General features: G+C 43.4%; 1 protein-coding gene across 1 annotated transcript in view; it reads right to left on the bottom strand.

Annotated features, from left to right (window-relative positions):
* Positions 1–18235, bottom strand: part of stk17al (serine/threonine kinase 17a like) — a 69835-nt gene extending 51600 nt beyond the window's left edge. The window contains exon 1 of the mRNA XM_078224009.1: positions 17739–18235. Within this exon, the coding sequence (XP_078080135.1) occupies positions 17739–17851 (113 nt within the window). The 5' untranslated portion in view covers positions 17852–18235. The remainder of the gene's footprint in view (positions 1–17738) is intronic.
* Between the last annotated feature and the right edge of the window lie 549 nt (positions 18236–18784).

Raw genomic sequence — 18784 nt, 5'->3', positions numbered from 1 at the left:
CTATCAGGTCGCCCGTCAACCTCCATCGTTCCAGTGAGAACGAACCAAGTTTCTCCAACCTCTCCATACCAGGCAACATCCTGGGGAATCTTTTCTGTACCCTCTCCAAAGTCTCCACATCCTTCTGGTCATGTGGCGACCAGAATTGAACACTATATCCCAAGTGCGGCCTGACTAATGTTCTATAAAGCTGCAACATGACTTGCCAAGTTTTAAATTCAATGCGATGAAGGCAAGCATGCATAGATTTATATTTCCCAAGACTTTTAATTTCAAACTAACTCAGAAAACAATTCACCAGAGAGAATTTGATGAATTTCAATGGAAAGAAGTTTAAGTGCATGGGATGCGGTTTTGCTCCAATCCTGTTTTGCATTGACGGCGTAGACCAATTTTACCTTCTCAAAATTCCAAAAAAAAGCATTAGCTTTGGATTAAACTACAGACCAAGAGGTCAAAACTTTCCTAAGCCAGCATGAAGTGTGCATATTCAATAACCCGAGTCCAAAACAAAGAGGAAAGTCAGCTACAAAGAATGGCCTGTTCATTAGGAAGCTGATCTGATTAGCCATCGAAAAGACAGCATCTCCGACAATATAACACCCGGGGCATAAAGGGCGATGAGCAAGATTTCTCAGACACCAACTTTGTCCTTACAAGCTTTGAAATTGTTCATTTTTCCCCCCCTGAGCAAAACATTTTTGATCATTAACGTGAATGCATGTTGTAGTTTGAAATTATAATTGGACTACTCATGCAATGCTTGAGGGACACCGAGCCTCCTGTATAATAAATTAGACATAACATCGTCAGTCTTTATTGCAGTGGCAGTGCCATTAAAGGATTCTACTGTATGTAAAATAACGACACATTGATGGATGGTCAGAGATGGTTAGGATGGAAATGCTGACATGGAATGGAAGAGAGGCCTTGATGGAAATACAGAAAAACAGTCAAACAATGTTTCTATAAACATTAGCGTCAACAGTGTGTCAGCTTGGTAAAATTACTTTCACGGAAAAACTGAGGAGCTTGAAAGAGACAGCAATTGTTTTAAAGCGCTCTAGTGTGGAGATGGCCGATTTCTTTGGGCAGCAATGAGGATATCACACTCACCTTGCTGTCCCAGAGTAATGGAACAATGGTAAAAGGGGGAAAAGAAAATGAGTTTCTGCTCCTGACTGTAACTTTAGTGATCTCTACTGAAAAGTGCATGTGTGAACATCAGATGAAAACAGGAAAAGAGATAGCACACCTTTGATCAGACAACTGATACTCACTGTCTCAGCTTATATACTTAAATATTTGAGTATAGGAATAGGGATATTTGACCACAATTGTACAGGGCATTGGTGAGGCCACATCTGGAATATTATTTGCATTTTTGGGGTCCTTATCCGAGGAAGGTTGTCCTTGCTGTAGAGGGAATACAGCGAAGGTTTACCAGCCTGATTCCTGGGATGGTAGGTCTGTCATGTGAGGAGAGACTAATTCGGTTAGGATTATATTCACTGGAATTTGGAAGAGTGAGAGGGGAATCTCACAGAAACTTATAAAGTTCTAACAAGGTTACACAGGGTACTTTCAGAAAGAATGTTCCCAATGGCGGGAGAGTCCAGAACTAGGGGTCATAGTTTGAGAATAAGTAAGATAAGTAAACCTTTTAGGACTGGGGTTAAGAGAAATTTCTTCACCCAGAGAGTGGTGATGAATCTGTGGAATTCACTACCACAGAAAGTAGTTGAGGCCAAAACATTGTCATTTCAAGAAGAAATTAGATATTGCTCTTGGGACTAAAGGAATCAAGGGATATGGGGGGGGGAAGAAAGGGGGGAAATCAGGATATTGAATTTGATGATTAGCCATGATTGTAATGAATGGTGGAGCAAGCTTGAAGGGCCAAATGGCCTACTCCTACTTTCTATATTTCTGTTTCTAAGACCGAGCACTTGATGAGATAATGAAGGGCTCCACCGTGGAAAGATGACAAAATTCAGGGCATTCAGGCGAATAAATCAGAAAATAAAAAGGATGTTTCTAGAAATACACAGCTTGAGGCACTCTAGAGTTAATAAGCCTTCATTTTTTGAAGCATTTTCAAGGAAGATTGCCCAATGCAACCTTTCACAAAGTTCGAGCAATGACAGGACTTGTTGTGAGTGCAATCTACTGTTACATGAGCATCCATTGGCAGATAAGAGTGTCGATAAGATCTCTTTATTACTTTTGAATTTGTGCCACTTAATGCCAGCATCAACCTCTGGACCATCTACATGCAGGAACGGATGTCTTCCTGATGATAATGCATCTGTACTTTGTTCGGGAGGTAGTGCATGTTTGTGGAAAGGTGGAAGAACAAATGGAGCTTATAATATACACAACTCTTAACACAGTAGATCCATAGGAAAGGTCAACATTCTGAAAATTAGAAATTAAAATACATACAAAACCAGGGATTTGACACTCATAATCCACAGTAGTTCAAGAGAAAATCTTTGCACAATACAATGTGTTCAAAAAGGGGCCAAGACCCCAATCCTACCCTCACAAGCAGCGATTGGTGTATCTTTTTTTGCCACATTTTCTAATCAGAAAAGGCGGCTCCGTGATCCTCTTCTCCAGCCAAGATTGTTGGGAATATCGGCAGTCAATCTAACTTTCCACTTTGAAGGTGACAATAGGAAAAGGAGGATTCAGATTCCTTTTTGCCCTATCTAGCAACGCTAGAATGCTCAAGGGAGAATGAGGCGTGTCAGCCAAACTGGCACCGGGGATTTGTAGAGCTTGTGCTGGCCATGATATCATTCCCTTTCCCTTGACATCCAGTCAGATTGAACAACTACTTCGGATAACATGACTGTACAAGTTTTTCTCTGACCAACACCTTTGGATAAGAGATTTGCATTAACGTTTGAACGTTGCTCAATCAAATTCCAAGAAAAATGATCTAATATTTCTGTTTTATCTAGCATGTTTACTCTATGGCAACAAGTGTTGCAGTGATATAATGTACTGTAGTTTGTTTCTGATCAATGCAGACATCCTTTATTGGTAAACTGGTAAGTGGGGGCTGGTTCAGAACAGAGTTGAGGAGGAACTTCTTCTCTCAGAGGGTAGTGAATCTCTGGAATTCTCTGCCCATTGAAGTGGTGGAGGCTACCTTGTTGAATATGTTTAAATCACGGGTAGATAGATTTCTGATCGATAAGGGAATTAAGGGATATGGGGAGCAGGCGGGTAAGTGGAACTGATTCGCTTCAGATCAGCCATGATCTTGTTGAATGGCGGGGCAGGCTCGAGGGGCTAGATGGCCTACTCCTGCTCCTATTTCTTATGTTCTGATGTTCTTAAATGAACTTGTGTGGCTGAAGTTGAAAGTCGTTTCACATAGCTCTGTTTTCATAATTAGCAAAACCTGCTTTTCTTAGTGCTTCTTGTCACTTGTGCGCGGCACGGTGGCGCAGTGGTTAGCATTGCTGCCTCACAGCTCCAGGGACCCGGGTTCAATTCCGGCCTCAGATCACTGTCTGTGCGGAGTTTGCATGTTCTCCCCGTGTCTGCGTGGGTTTCTCTGGGTGCTCCGGTTTCCTCCCACAGTCTAAAGATGTGCGGGTTAGGTTTAATTATTCATGTTTAATTGCCCCTTAGTGTCAGGAGGACCAGCAAGGCTAAATACGTAGGGTGATGGGGATAGGGCCGAGGTGGGATAGTGGTCGGTGCAGACTCAATAGATTAAATGGCCTCCTTTTGCACTGTAGGGATTCTATGATCCATTTATATTACAGATAAGGCCAAGAGTCTGAGGTCACATACCAAACAACTCAAGGACAGCTTATTCCCTGCTGCCATCATAATTTTGAATGGATCTACCTTATATTAAGTTGATCTTTCTCTACACCATAGCTATGACTGTAACACTACATTCTGCATCCTCTCCCTTCCTTCTACCCTATGTATTCAATGAACGGTATGCTTTGTCTGTATAGCACACAAGAACACTTTTCACTGTATCCCAATACAGGTGGCAATAATAAATCAAATCAAAGTTCTTGGATTTACTCTGCAATATAAGCAACAGCCACTGGAAGTAGGAGGAAGATGCAATTGACATTGAGGAAAAAGGGACAAGGATAGGGACACTTCTTTACACGGAGGTCAGAACCCCCCAAATAAGACATGCTTGTGTCTACAAACCAATCCCATATGGCACACGTCAAACGGAAGCCTACGATTACCAGGTGCTGCTTTTATGGCATTTATGTTTATTCTGGTGCGAGGCTTATCAGAGGCCAAAGACATGCAACGGACTGGGAAAAGGAAATGAAAATTAGCTCAGTGTGTTTAAGAGAACACCCAAAGTGGGATCCATCAAAATAGGCATCTCCAAACGTCACCAGGGCTCCCAAGGTCTTGCACTCTACAATAATGGGCACCATCAGGCAGAGTGGCACGTAGATTGATTGTGGGAAAACCACCAGACTGCCTTTAACAGCGCCACCATGGAAAAGTAATTATAGTGAGCACAAAGAGGATAAGGTGTGCATCATATGTCAGATCATCACATATTGCTCAGCAAGGTTTTGAGAGGAAGTTCAAACAACACATAAAGTTACTCAATGTATCCGCATCTCATTGCTAAATATTTATTTGAACGAGAATTTGGTAAAAAAAAACCGTTACCCAACCAACACACAATTATTGATGCTTTGTGATTGTCAGCGCAAATAGATAGAGGGAATGAAGAAATCAGCCTGGCTTTAGATCTTTCAGCATTAAAATACTTATGACCAAAATAGTTAGGGGATTTTCACAGTGGCTTCATGGCAGTGTTAATGTGAGCCTGCTTGTGACACTAATAAATAAACTTAAACTTAAATAGTTAAGATAATTCTGAATTTTAGGAGACACGAATCCTTGATCCCATGTTCACACACGCATAGGTATGGTTAGAAATGACAGCACAAAGGAGGCCATTCAGCCATCATGCCTGTGCCAACTCTTTGCAAGACTATCTAAATTAGACCTATTCTCCTGCCTTTTCCTTGTGGTGCTGCAAAGGATTTTTTTCTTTGGAACCTATAAGGGTTGTAGGTGTAAATACCGCTGCGAGATCTGGTGAGCTACTCGATTCCTCCCCCAGTAATGTTTGGACAGTCTGCATGCTCAAAGCACTCAACTAATTGAGAGGTAGCTCCTCAAAAGTTCTTGTGTAGGCAGTTCTGAGACACAGATCAAAAAAAAACTTACTTTACTAATGTGGGCAAGAAAGATTGAATCGTTCTGCATTTGCAGTGCAAAGTTGCTTCTTTTGGATTTCATTGCACTTCCTCATTCAAATGACTGTAGTTTCAAGATGTTGCCTTTGAGTGTTTCCCCCAAGAGGCCACTACCTTGCCCCTCAGACAGAGATGGTCCTTACATTGTTTGCATAGCAAAGGTTCAAATTTTACACCACTCAAACTGGTGTAAAATTTGGGAAATATTGCACTATTGAGACAAGTTAAAATACAATCATCCCGAACTGATATAACATAGCGCCACTAACTGAGGGGGTGGCGCTCTCTGCCTCACTTAATGTCAATTGTGCGACAATACAAGTCATATGACAATATGAGTGCCATTTAGAAGCATGGTTAGAAATGACAGCATAAAGGAGACCATTCAGCCATCATGCCTCTGCCAGCTCTTTGCAAGATCCATTTAAATTAGACCTATTCTGCCTTTTCCTTGTGGTGCTGCAAAGGATTTTTTTCTTTGGAACCTATAAAGAAATAATTTCACTGATATGCATTGTAAAGGTTTCTGCTGAAGCATAAGAAATGACTGCAACATATGATGGACTCTGAACCGAGATCACAAAGTTTGTTGTTCCATGAACTTAATTCATTGGAAAATATCCCAGTGACAACATAAACTTGCAACTTTAGACTTGCATAAATTATTTTATTGAGCTCACTAAATTAAGTACCATTCCAAGTTACACATTATAAGATGACGATTGCTCTTAAATTACTGTAAGCTCTCTTACACTATTGATTTGTGGTAGTTCCTTGGAGCTAAGCACGCAAGGTAAGTATGGGATATAAAGCTGGATGGGGAACGCACAAGGTCCAGTTCATTTTGCACTTTCTGAAGGAAGGTCAGAAGGTTAATGAGGGAAACTGGTCAGTGGTACTTAGTGTAACTTTAGCTGCTTTTATATTGTTCTTTAGCCGCTGGCTCTGATAGCCTGGGCCTCGGACAGCAGGTGGCGAGGAATATCCACTTTTTTTTTTAAACCCGCTTGGGTCTTAGCGCCTGCTATCAGCCTTGCTTGTGCTTGTAAAGCCACTGATGTTATTAGACACACTGCCTGATGATGTTACACCACTCATCAAAGTGCCCCCTTCCATAGATAACTTGTGCACAGTGATGCCACTGGCTGGTGATGTCATGACACAATTCTGTTGAACAGGCACAGCGATCAATTTGTCATGGTCATGCTGGACATGTGCTTCTCTTTTGCTCCGAGCACACAGGGGCACTAACAATGCATTTGAAGGGAAGATTCAGAACAGCTGCACTCTTTGGCCACTTTCCCTTTGATGTAGCTTCAGTATGAAAGGCTCTTTTGAGAGCTGCGGGCAGTAAGTTTGACAATCACTTGAATCTGGCCTGATCTGAAGGGGATTGAATCATGTATACTAAATAAGATAGTCAGCATTCCATAACTCCTGAATATTAAACTCTTTTGACAGAACTTCAATTGTCACTTAAGTTGATGCTCTGTTATATTTTCTACAGACAGGCTTTCCACAGGGGTTCAACATAGGAATTAGGAACAGAAGTCAGCAAATTCAGCCCTTCCAGCCTGCTCCGCCATTAAATTAGATCATGGCTGATCTCTCCCTGGTCTCAAATCCACCTCCCCATCTGTTCCCCATATCCCCTCATCCCTTTCTTTTATTAGAAATATATCCATCTCCTTCTTGAAACCATTCAATGATTCAGACTCCACCGCGCTATGGGGCAGCGAGTTCCACAAATTCACCACCCTCTGCGAGAAGCAGTTCCTCCTCATCTCAGTTTTAACTCTGCCGCCTCTCAACCTATACCTGTGACCTGCTGTTCTGGATTGCCCCATAAGAGGAATATACTTTGATGGATAATATCACTGGAAACCTTGGTGAAATAGCGCAAAGGGAAATAAACTCTGATGAAGACTAATGTCACTTGTGGAACATAGAACATAGAGAACATAGAACAGTACAGCACAGAACAGGCCCTTCGGCCCACGATGTTGTGCCGAGCTTTATCTGAAACCAAGATCAAGCTATCCCACTCCCTATCATCCTGGTGTGCTCTATGTGCCTATCCAATAACCGCTTAAATGTTCCTAAAGTGTCTGACTCCACTATCACTGCAGGCAGTCCATTCCACACCCCAACCACTCTAACCACCAAGAATGTGCACAATTTCATCAACTGGCCCATGGAAATTAGAATCAGGTTAAGACAAAGGGATTGCCATGCAATGTCGATCTAAACAAAAACAAAATTGAAATATACCAATGGCAACCAATCTGTCAACTGGTTAACTACGGCACCAAGGCATAATTTTTGGCACATGCTGCAAATTATTTATTTTCGGCGGCACAGTGACACAGTGGTTAGTTAGCATTGCTGCCTCACAGCGCCAGGGACCCGAGTTTGGTTCCGGCCTCGGGTCACTCTGTGTGGACATTCTCCCCGTGTCTGCGTGAGTTTCCTCCGAGTGCTCCGGTTTCCTCCCACAGTCCAAAGATGTGCGGGTTAGATTGATTGGCCATGCTAAATTGTCAGAGGGATTAGCAAGGCAAATATGTGGGGTGACGGGGATAGGGCCTGGGTGGGATTGTCGTCGATGTAGACTCGATGGGCCAAATGGCCTCCTTCTGCATTGTAGGGATTCTATGATTCTAAATATTGTTTAAGCGCTTCAGGAAAAAAATTAAGATACCATGAATAATAAATGTAAAAATCAAATCCTTTTCTTCAGGTCATGTACTCTCCCCACAGTAGCCAGGGCATCAAGGGAGTCTTAATTCAGGATAAGCACTTCCTCAACGGCTCTTCAAATCTCCACAGCAGACCAGGAAAGTAAACAAACACTGACCATCGAGTGTCTTGAAGGAAGATATTCTCAAGGCAGGTGGCTGGGAGTAGGACAAAGAGCAGGGACTTCATTGCTTTAAAGACTCGAATGGGCATATTAGCCAAGAGCGGGCTGTTTACTGTTTAAGTTCCCTCAACAGGAAACTGGCCAGGGAATTGACTCAATCACGTGTATGCCTCAGCAAGTGCAGTTTTGCAATGAGCGATGCATTGCTAAAACATTTGGTATTTCAATATCAATCTGCAATGTGTCAGGGGCTTACCTCACACCACCAGAGTGAATGATCAAATAATGTTGCATGTGTCACAAAAGAGGGAGGAAACCTTTCTACAATCCATATAACCTAAATCTTAAACATTAAAAGGGAAAAACCTTAATGTGAAGGCTTCGAAACGTCAATGCAGCTTTGATCATATCAAGTGTCTTTTTAGTAATCATAGAGTCATAGAGGCTTACAACATGGAAATAGGCCCTTCGGCCCAACTTGTCCATGCCACCCCTTTTTTTTTAAACCACAAAGCTAGTCCCAATTTTCCACATTTGGCCCATATCCCTCTATAGCCATGTAACTGTCAAAACGCTTTTTAAAAGACAAAATTGTACCCGCCTCTACTACTACCTCTGGCAGCTTGTTCCAGACACTCATCACGCTCTGTGGGCAGCACGGTGGCACAGTGGTTAGCACTGTTGCCTCACAGCACCAGGGACATGGGTTCGATTCCCAGCTTGGGTCAGTCTGTGTGGAGTTTGCACGTTCTCCCCGTGTCTGTGTGGGTTTCCTCCGGGTGCTCCGGTTTCCTCCCACAGTCTGAAAGACGCGCTGGTTAAGTGCATTGACCCGAACAGGCGCCGGAGTGTGTCGATGAGGGGAATTTCACAGTAATGTCATTGCAGTGTTAATGTAAGCCTTACTTATGACTAATAAATAAACTTTAAAAACTTTTTTTAATTGCCCCCTTTTGTAATCATGTGCTATTTTCACTAGAATTAAATATAGCAATAAAAATATAATTCACCATCTTCCCAACAAGCTTATCAGGCAATGGCACTGTTCGAGATGTGATTGAATCCTGAGGTTTAATTTTACTTCTTTGGTCCCTGGTGAGTTAACTAGCCTGGTTAGTAGATGGGCTCTCCCATTGATCCCAACAGCACCCAGCTGGGGACATGAGAAGTGGTCAGGTTTCCAGTTCCTGATCATTAATCAATGATGGGAGAGTGGCTATCAAGTGAGTTGTGATATACCCCATGCAGCAACCTGCCATCATTCATTCTCTCAGGCGACATGTGAAGAATGAATGCTTTGGAAGAGATGTCGAGAGCTGATAAACTGGAATGCAATTCCGAGGAGCTGAGTTATCATCGCAGGAGTGAAAGGGTGAGGTCTAAATGACAGAAGTTTGTTTTTTAAATTTTTTGTTCCATCCAAAAATACAAATTCAGATTGAATCCAATCATGGTCCCTACGAGAGGGACAAACAAGATCCAAGATGATAATATGAGGCATTGTATATGGGCTTGATCTGACGCTTAGCCAAAAGGCCATTTAGAGTCATAGAATCTCTACAGTGCAGAAAGAGGCCATTCGGCCCATCAAGCCTGCACCGACAATAATTCCACCCAGACTCTATCGCAGTAACCCAGGTATTTACCCTGCTCATCTCCCTGACACTAAGGGGCACTTTAGCACAGGCACATCTTTGGACTGTGGGAGGAAATCCACACAAACACGGGGAGAACGTGCAAACGCCACACAGTCATCCAAGGCCGGAATTAAATCCGGATCCCTGACGCTGTGAGGCAGCAGTGCTAACCACTGTGCCCTATGCCGTCAGCAAACAGAAGTTATCAGAGGACAGGCAGACCACTTCCTACCACCAGTCACCATTAGTTCCCAGACACTAAGCTACCCCAGGAAGCAAGCCTATCCGCAGAAGGCCCAGCCTAACTACAATGCTCTTCAAGTCCCTACATCTCTCAAACCACTTCTCCGAGTTGTTAATATCCCTATAAGTCTGTGCTATATAGCTCTGAAGAATATATTTTACAGAAGTTTTCAATTTTCTTGCCTATCGTAGCTAACCTGACCCAATGCTTGCGTCAGCTGCAGCTCCACTGAAGGGTGCACTCAATTCGAAATATCAACTGCTGAGAGCTCCCAGGGTACAGACATAGATCTCCCCCGATTCTGTTTGTGAAAGAAGGAAGTGTTGAATGATCTGCCTGTTGGTGTTGAGCAGAGCTTTCTTTTCCCACAGAATGCAGCTGATGATTTGTATCTGGCCCATGCATCGGTCTGGTGTCAGCATATCAATTCCACCCTTCAAACCCCACAGACTGTGGTTAATAGATTCTAGTCTGAACTCATGACAAAGTGAACACTAATTATGAAAGAAACCTTAACCTGACTAACAGTACGCACATCTCTTCACACCAACTCTCCGCAATTCCACCTCAATTGCAATTTTTAAAAAAAGTTTATTTATTAGTCACATTAACACTGCAATGAAGTTACTGTGAAATTTCCCTAGTCGCCACACTCTGGCGCCTGTTCGGGTCAATGCACCCTAACCAGCACGTCTTTCAGAATGTGGGAGGAAACCAGAGCACCCGGAGGAAACCCATGCAGACACGGGGAGAATGTACAAACTCCACACAGACAGTCATCCAAGCCGGGAATCGAACCCGGGCCCCTGGCGCTGTGAGGCAGCAGTGCTAACCACTGTGCCACCCTTCCATTTAGTCACAAATCCTGCATTTTTATGAACTAAAAAAGTTTCTGTTCACTGAATCGTGAAACAGCCAGCAGCTTTCCTGTTGAATTTGACATCCTGGTAGTTGTTGGCTGCAAGAACTAATTCTAATGTGGATGGTTTTGGGAGCTTGCAGGTGTATTTGAAAATAGCCATTATCCCCCGCAGTCCATTCCACTGAGCGTATTCTGGGCTTGCTGCTGTTTTTCACCCCCTCCCCAACTGTGACTGATAACTGCATGAGAACCTGCTGAAGAAATGAGCTTAAGATGGGAAGAGAAACAAGTGTTTTGAATATTTTATTCCCCACAAGGTCATTGTGCATGAGTGAGCAGTACAGTGCATTTGCTCAATGTTCTTGTGTCTTTTTTATAAATATCTTTTCAAACCTTTAAGTGGTTTCCTCAGCGAAGTCAGAGAGGGAAGGGGGGGGGGGGGGGGGGGGAAATAAAATTTGAGTCACGAATGTATACGGCCAGATGTAAAAATAAAATGGAGTGTCTGAGCAGACAGCATCTGCATTTTCTGATGCATGGGATTCACTAATATGTTCAAGGGTGGCACAGTGGTCAGCATTGCCTCACTGCACCAGGGACCTGGGTTTGATTCACAGCTTGGGTCACTGCAAGGAGAGTGCACGTTCTCTCCGTGTCTGCGTGGGTTTCCTCCCACAGTCCAAAAGACATGCTGGTTAGGTGCATTGGCCATGCTAAATTTTCCCTCGGTGTACACAAACAGGTGCCAGAGAGTGGCGACTAGGGGATTTTCACAGTAACTTCATTACCGTGTTAATGTAAGCCTACTTGTGACACTAATAAATAATGTGCCTTTTCGCCCTGCCCATTTGCAGCATGTACTTCAGCGAGTAAGATCCTTCTGATCTTGAGGAAATTACGGTTCAAAGCTGCCCTAGATCATTCAACATTCCAAAAAGATGGTGGATTCCACAACCAATCCCACATCCTTTTACAATACCAAATGCAGCACTAGACTCCAATGCAAACGAATCCTTCCCAATGTGAAGGGACAATAGGGCAGAACATTCAGAATCGGTTTCGGTCTACCATTTGATGAGTAGCAGCAGCAAGACTGATGCAAGTTTGCAATTGTGGGAGCTCTTTCAAATCTTGTCCTCCTTCTGCAAACTTCCAGGGGGCCAGAGTTCTATCTCTTGTTGGGCCCTAAGCAGGGCGAGCCACAGTGTGACAATGAGCAGGATTAAAACTGTATTGACTGAATACAAGGCAAGAGATTCTGCACATGCAGCACAATCCAATCCAGTTCGTATGTTCCTGAAAGCATTCCTTAGTTCCTAGACAGAGGCCAAGTTATAAAAACACGAATGTCAAATTCTTTGGAAAATTAATCAGCTAAAAGCAGCAGAAAATCTAATTTCCTGCTGTACAGAGCTAATAAAAAGACATGTTGGAGCAAGTAATCATCATCAACTACTGGAGGGGTGATAATGTTACAGCTTTGTACTTAACGTTATAAGCTACTTGTTTTAATCTCCACCATGTTGGAATTAAGGTCTACTATTTTACTTTAATTAGATTAATTAGATTTACATCTTCATCCACAGGGATCTTGCCTTTGCACTCAAGGGGGAGGAAGATACAGGAGCCATTCTGGCACAATGCCCAGGTCGGACCAGGAAATCTGTGGCTGATCTTAATCTGACAGCTGGCAGTGTCACCACAGATTCCAGTCTGGGGATTGCTCCAACAGAGAGAACCAGTGTATAGGATAATACAGATCATGGGATGGGAAGGAATCCTGCAGCTATTTAATGTAAGATTACTCAAGCCCTGCTACCATGAAGAGGCGACGCTCCCAGAAATATTCCCTCTTTGCCGTCAGCATTCCTCGGCAGATTAATAATCTTCAACAGACATTTTGTCTGAACTTTGTGAATAGCTGGCGCTTTCTGCTTGCGAGTTCAGGCTAAAAGGCACCAAGGCTCGAGTTACCGGCTATAACTTTGTTGAACAATTCGAATTACAATAAAGATGTTCGAAAAGACTCTCAGGTTTATTCAGTGACCTAATAAAAACCAGTAAAAATGTAGAGATTCACTTAAAGTCAATGATTATAGATAGTCCTGATTTGCACTTTGGATGTGGACAATCTCTACAGCAGTCTCAAATAGACTTAAACATAGAACAGTACAACACAGGAACAGGCCCTTCAGCCCACGATCTTCTGCTGCACATGATGCCAAGTTAAATGACCTCATTACCTACCTTGGTCCATATCCCACTATTCCTTCCATATTCATGTGCTTATCTAAAAGCCCCTTAAATGCCCCTATTGAATCTGCCTGCACCACCACCCCTGGCAGTGCGTTCCAGACACCTACCACTCTCTGTGTAAAAAAACTTGCCCCTCACATCCCCTTTGAACTTTCCCCCTCTCACCTTAAGTGCATGCCCCCTTGTATTAGACATTTCAACTCTGGAGAATAAGATTCTGACTGTCAACCCTATCTATGCCTCTCATAATTATATAGACTTTATTATGAAGTCAGTCTGATGACAAGTAAAATTGGTCACCAGTGAATAACTTTAAACTGGAGAGATATAACCAGAAACTGATTTTATTTAAGTTTGCACAGAAAATGGGGGTATACTTCAGCCTTTTCATACAAATACCCATCATTTTAAAGGATGAGTCATCTTGCAAAAGTGAATAATACTGTCAGTATTTTTGAGACTTTCCAAAAACATTATTACTGATGCCTCTAAAACATGCCATGCTGGATAACCCCAGCCGTGCAATGCTATTTCTGCACAAGTCCCTTGTAAAATAATACAAGTCTCCTTTAAAAATGCAGAATCCATGCATTGCCTCTGTTACCACCATAACACTGTAGCTCAGGAAGTTACCATTGTTACATTTTTTCTTAAGATACTACCGAATTGCATTCTAAAGTGGTGAATCCGACTAGATGACATTTGTAAGACATTACCATTTTTGAGAGACATGTGCAGACAGACCATCTCTTATATTATGTAATTATTCTTGGAATCGCTCTTGTAAATTGGAATTATTTCCACTAGATTCATCACAAAGCAGCCCAAGATGGGTCCAGGGTACTTAAAAAAAAAAAGTCTGCTTCTGTCATTCAGCTAAACTGACTGGGAATTATTGGAAGCAAACATGCCGGTGTGGATATTTAGTGGCAGTGAGGATGGGAATGACCTCAGTAGCCTTTGACTTTGATAGTCAGCTAGCTGACCAACACTCACCGATAAGGCTGAGAGATGAAGAACAGCCATGTTATTGAGATACTGGGTAGTTGCTCAAACATCACATGTGGAATGATGTTCCAGCAAGACTCAGAACCTTCAAGGAATGTGAAGAGAAAACATTGAAATGAAGATGGGTGGGAGTGGGGTAGCAGGGAGAAAGAAGAGACCAGCTCCACTAGAGAGTGGATGTATTCAGTTGGGGATCAGCACGGGTACTATTGCGTGATAGATCCAAACGCAAATGCATCCAAATTTTTTTTTTTATTCGTTCATGGGGTGTGGGCACTGCTGGCTGGGGCAGCATTTGTTGCCCATTCCCAATTGCCCCTTGAACTGAGTGTCTCACCCGGCCACTTCAGAGGGCAGCTAAGAGTCAACCACATTGCTGTGGGTCTGGAATCAGATGTAGACCAGACCAGGATAAGGATGGCAGATTTCCTTTCCTAAAGGACATAAGTGAACGAAATAGATTTTTATGACAATTGACAATGGTTTCATGGATCATCGTAGACTTTCAATTCCAGATTTTTACTGAATTCAAATATCACCATCTGCAGTGGTGGGATTTGAGTCTGGGTCCCCAGACTCAAATATCACCATCTGCAGTGGTGGGATTTGAGTCTGGGTCCCCAGAGCTTTCCCCTGGGTCTCTGGATTACTAGTCCAGTGCGGCACAGTAGAACAGTGGTTAGCACTGCTGCTTCACAGCTCCAGCGACCTGGGTTCGATTCCCGGCTTGGGTCACTGTCTGTGTGGAGTTTGCACATTCTCCTCGTGTCTGCGTGGGTTTCCTCCGGGTGCTCTGGTTTCCTCCCACAGTCCAAAGATGTGTGGGTTAGGTTGATTGGCCATGTTAAAATTGCCCCTTAGTGTCCTGAGATGCGTAGGTTAGAGGGATTAGCGGGTAAATGCGTAGGGATATGGGGGATAGGGCCTGGGTGGGATTGTGGTCGGTGCAGACTCGATGGGCCAGATGGCCTCTTTCTGCACTGTAGGGTTTCTATGAGTCCAGTGACAATACCACTACGCCACCGCCTCAGATGTATAAATGGAAAACTGACACTTTCTCAGAATAGGGTTACACATTAACCTATCATTTTATCTTATCTAATATATGCAATTCCCGGTGTGAATTAACACATAGAAACATAGAAAATAGGAGTAGGCCATTTGGCCCTTCGAGCCTACTCTGCCATTCATTATCATGGCTGATCATCAAATTCAATATCCTGATCCCAGCTTCCCCCCGTATCTCTTGATCCCTTTAGCCCCAGCACACAGTATAGAAACAGCTTATCCACTTCTATCTTCAGAACTTATTGGTTACTTCGTAGAATCCTTCAGTGCAAAAGGAGTCCATTCGGCCCATCAAGTCTGCAATGACCACAATCCCACCCAAGCCCTAACCCTATGCACTTACGCTAGCTAGTCCCCCCTGATATTAAGCAGCAACTTAGTATGGCCAATCCACCTAACCTGCACATCTTTGGACTGTGGGAGGAAACCGGAGCACCCGGAGGAAGCCCACGCAGACACGGGAGAGAACGTGCAAGCTCCACAAAGACAGTGACCCAAGCCGGGAATCGAACCCGGGTCCCTGGTGCTGTGAGGCACCAGTGCTAACCACTGTGCCACCATGCCACTCTGAAAGAACTCCACCCCCACATTGTATATACGTAATAATAGAGCCAAAATCATTGCTGTCTAATTCATTAACAACTCGTGAGGTTTAGCAACTGGGGGAAAAAGAAAAATCTATATCCTTTCATCCCAGCCAGCCTGGTTCTTAGAGTTAACCACAAGTCACTGTTCTTAATCTATATGTAACCCCCTGATCAATAACAAAAGTTAGGAAACTTCTATGAAGGCGATTGATTGATAGGACACATTGGTTAATGTTGCTTTGTTAACTTACAGGGCCTAGGGAAGGAGGAATTCTAAACATCAATAATACTGGCAACATTGGACACAATGAGGTTCTCAGATGTCACACTGCTTCTTCAGGAAAGGCTAACAATTATTTATGATACTATGAAATAACGCCAAGCTATGGATTCACATCCAATTAGGGGAACCACAGATGCCTATTTTTCAGACTTGGACATCATCCTTTGACTTTCAGAAGTATGTCTCAGGTTGCCTAACCTACTTTTAAAAACTAGCAATCAATCAAGGCACTTGAAGCCGCAATTAAGCCTCAACTGGATGTGGGTACTGTCTGCAGATAAATCTATCTGTGCTGAGTGAATTCATAAATATCCCACAGAGAACTTAAATCAATGAGAACTCAGAAATGACTTTAGCATTCACCATGGGGTTACAGCAAAAAAAAAGGGGGGGAATGATTGCAATTAGACACACACAGAACAGCACCTGAGCAAATATCTGCAGGAAGCAAGAATTATGTCTAAATTCATAAGATTCATTCTCCGAAAATGTTTTAAAAAAAGAACATATTTAACATTTAAAATTTACTCCAATAAGTCAAATCATAGAATCTCTACAGTACAGAATGAAACCATTCGGCCCATCGAGCCCACACCGACAACAATCCCACCCAGGCTCTTTCCCCGTAACTGTATTTACTCTGCTAATCCCCCTGACCCTAAGGGGCAATTTAGCACGGCCAATCAACCTAACCTGTGGGAGGAAACCAGTGCACCTGGAGAAAACCCACGCATATACGGGGAGAACGTGCAAACTTCACACAGTCAGCCGAGACTGGAATCGAAACTGGGTCCCTGGCACAGTGAGGCAGCAGTGCTAACCACTGTGTCACCATGCCTTGCCCATCAAAGCTAATGAAAAGAGTAATGTGTTTGCAAACAGTGCCAGTTTGAAATTGTCACTGACTTGAGCATCCATCTGAATATGTGTCCTTACTGAAAATTTGAATGGACAGTGCAAATGTACGGTATGCTTGTAATGGACAGAAAGGTAACACTTACATTCTTCATAGCTCTCAACCCTGTAAAAACCTGCAACCTGATGATACTAGGGATTGTTACATAAAAAGTCATCCAAAAAGAATTAGAATTAATCATTCAGGCATAAAGTGACCAGAGTCTTTCTCTCTCCCCCCCCCCCCCCCCCCCCCCCAAACAGTAAACTAAAATACAAATTAAGTAATGTTCAAACTATGATTAAATGTATCTGTGGCACTTTACATTCTTTTTTTAAAAAGTGTTCATTACCTAGAGCTGCGCAGAAAGTTAAACAGCAATTAAAGACACTGAACTGGTAATTATGTATGCTAGCACTGCATAAATTTAACAAAAGCAAACCCGTGCAACTTCTCCAGACTCGCCATAATGCAGTCGCTTTAACCCTTTGAACCTTTGAAAATAAATTCGAATTTGCCTTTGTCAGATCCTGAATTGAGAAATCTTGTGATTCTATCCCACGCAGAGAATGTTCATTAAACATTAAATGGTATTGATCCATCAGACTCCCCCAATATAATATCAATGTATCATTTTATGCCCGATAAAGCTGTTTATTGATAATGTCCCAGCGATTTATTTACACCGATCAATAAGGCTGACTTTGACTTAAATGGACTAAATGACAATGCGTCCGCTGGACGGTTCGCCGCACTTACCTCCCTAACTCCTTTCCCAGGAGAGTGTAATTGCTGCTGAAGGAGTCGGTCCGTATTCGGGACAAGATCTTGGCCACCATCCCTTTGCGATTCATCATTGCAGCTTCGGGCATTCACAGCAGTCGCGGGCACAGCGAAAGGCACAAAGAACCAACCTCTCGTTTATCAGTCACAGGAGAGGCGAGCTTGCTGCACACTGTTAAATGTCTCAGGGTAACAAGGTGGCAAGTTCAGTTCTCTGTGTGTGTAGCAGATTCCAGCAGTCTTTAAACTTGTGCAGTAAAAGGGAGCTGACAATTCTCTGTCTCTCTCTCTCTCCTGCTTAAGAGTCCCGCTGTGAACTGCAAGGGATTGAGTAGCCACACGGTGCAATGGGCTGAGTTCTCATTCAGCTCAGCGCCTTCCCCTGATCTCTCTCCACAACACACACACAAGTTAGACATCAAAACACTCCGAGAAGCTTAGCTCCAAGTGCGGCAGAGCCAATCACAGGCAACACGGAAGCAGCTAGAATCTGGGAAACTGAGCGACAGCACAGCGCCTGTGGCCCAATTTCGAACTGCACCATCCAAGCTCCATTCTGTACAAACTTGGCACATTAGAGCTCCAGCAAGGAAGCACCTTTTTTTATTGGCAAAGACAACCAGGTAGGGAGCAGAAGAATGAACCATAGAATCCCTACAGTGCAGAAGGAGGCCATTTGGTTCATCGAGTCTGCACTGGCAACAATCCCACCTATGTACCCCACTAATCCCCCTCACACAAGGGGCAGGATTTTATAACCGAGGTCGGACGAGGCTTGTAAAATCCCTACGGAGAATTCCGTTCTGCGAGCCGCGCCCGCTCCGATTTCGGGGCGGGCGAGACGGTAAAGTTGCCTCCTAAGGCTGGAATTTTACTGCCCCACCCGCCACAGGAATCAGAGTGGGTGAGGGGCGGACCATGGGAAGTTCCCATTGACCTCGGATGGGATTTTACAGTTTCGGGGCGAGCGAAGCCGTAAAGTCCCACCCCTTGGGTCAATTTAGCATGGCCATCAACCTAAC

The sequence above is a fragment of the Mustelus asterias genome, chromosome 11 (assembly GCF_964213995.1).
Source record: "Mustelus asterias chromosome 11, sMusAst1.hap1.1, whole genome shotgun sequence".
NCBI classification, from domain to species: Eukaryota; Metazoa; Chordata; class Chondrichthyes; order Carcharhiniformes; family Triakidae; genus Mustelus; species Mustelus asterias.
The sequence above is the reverse complement of the archived record's forward strand: the minus strand, read 5'-3'. Positions and strand labels throughout refer to the sequence as shown.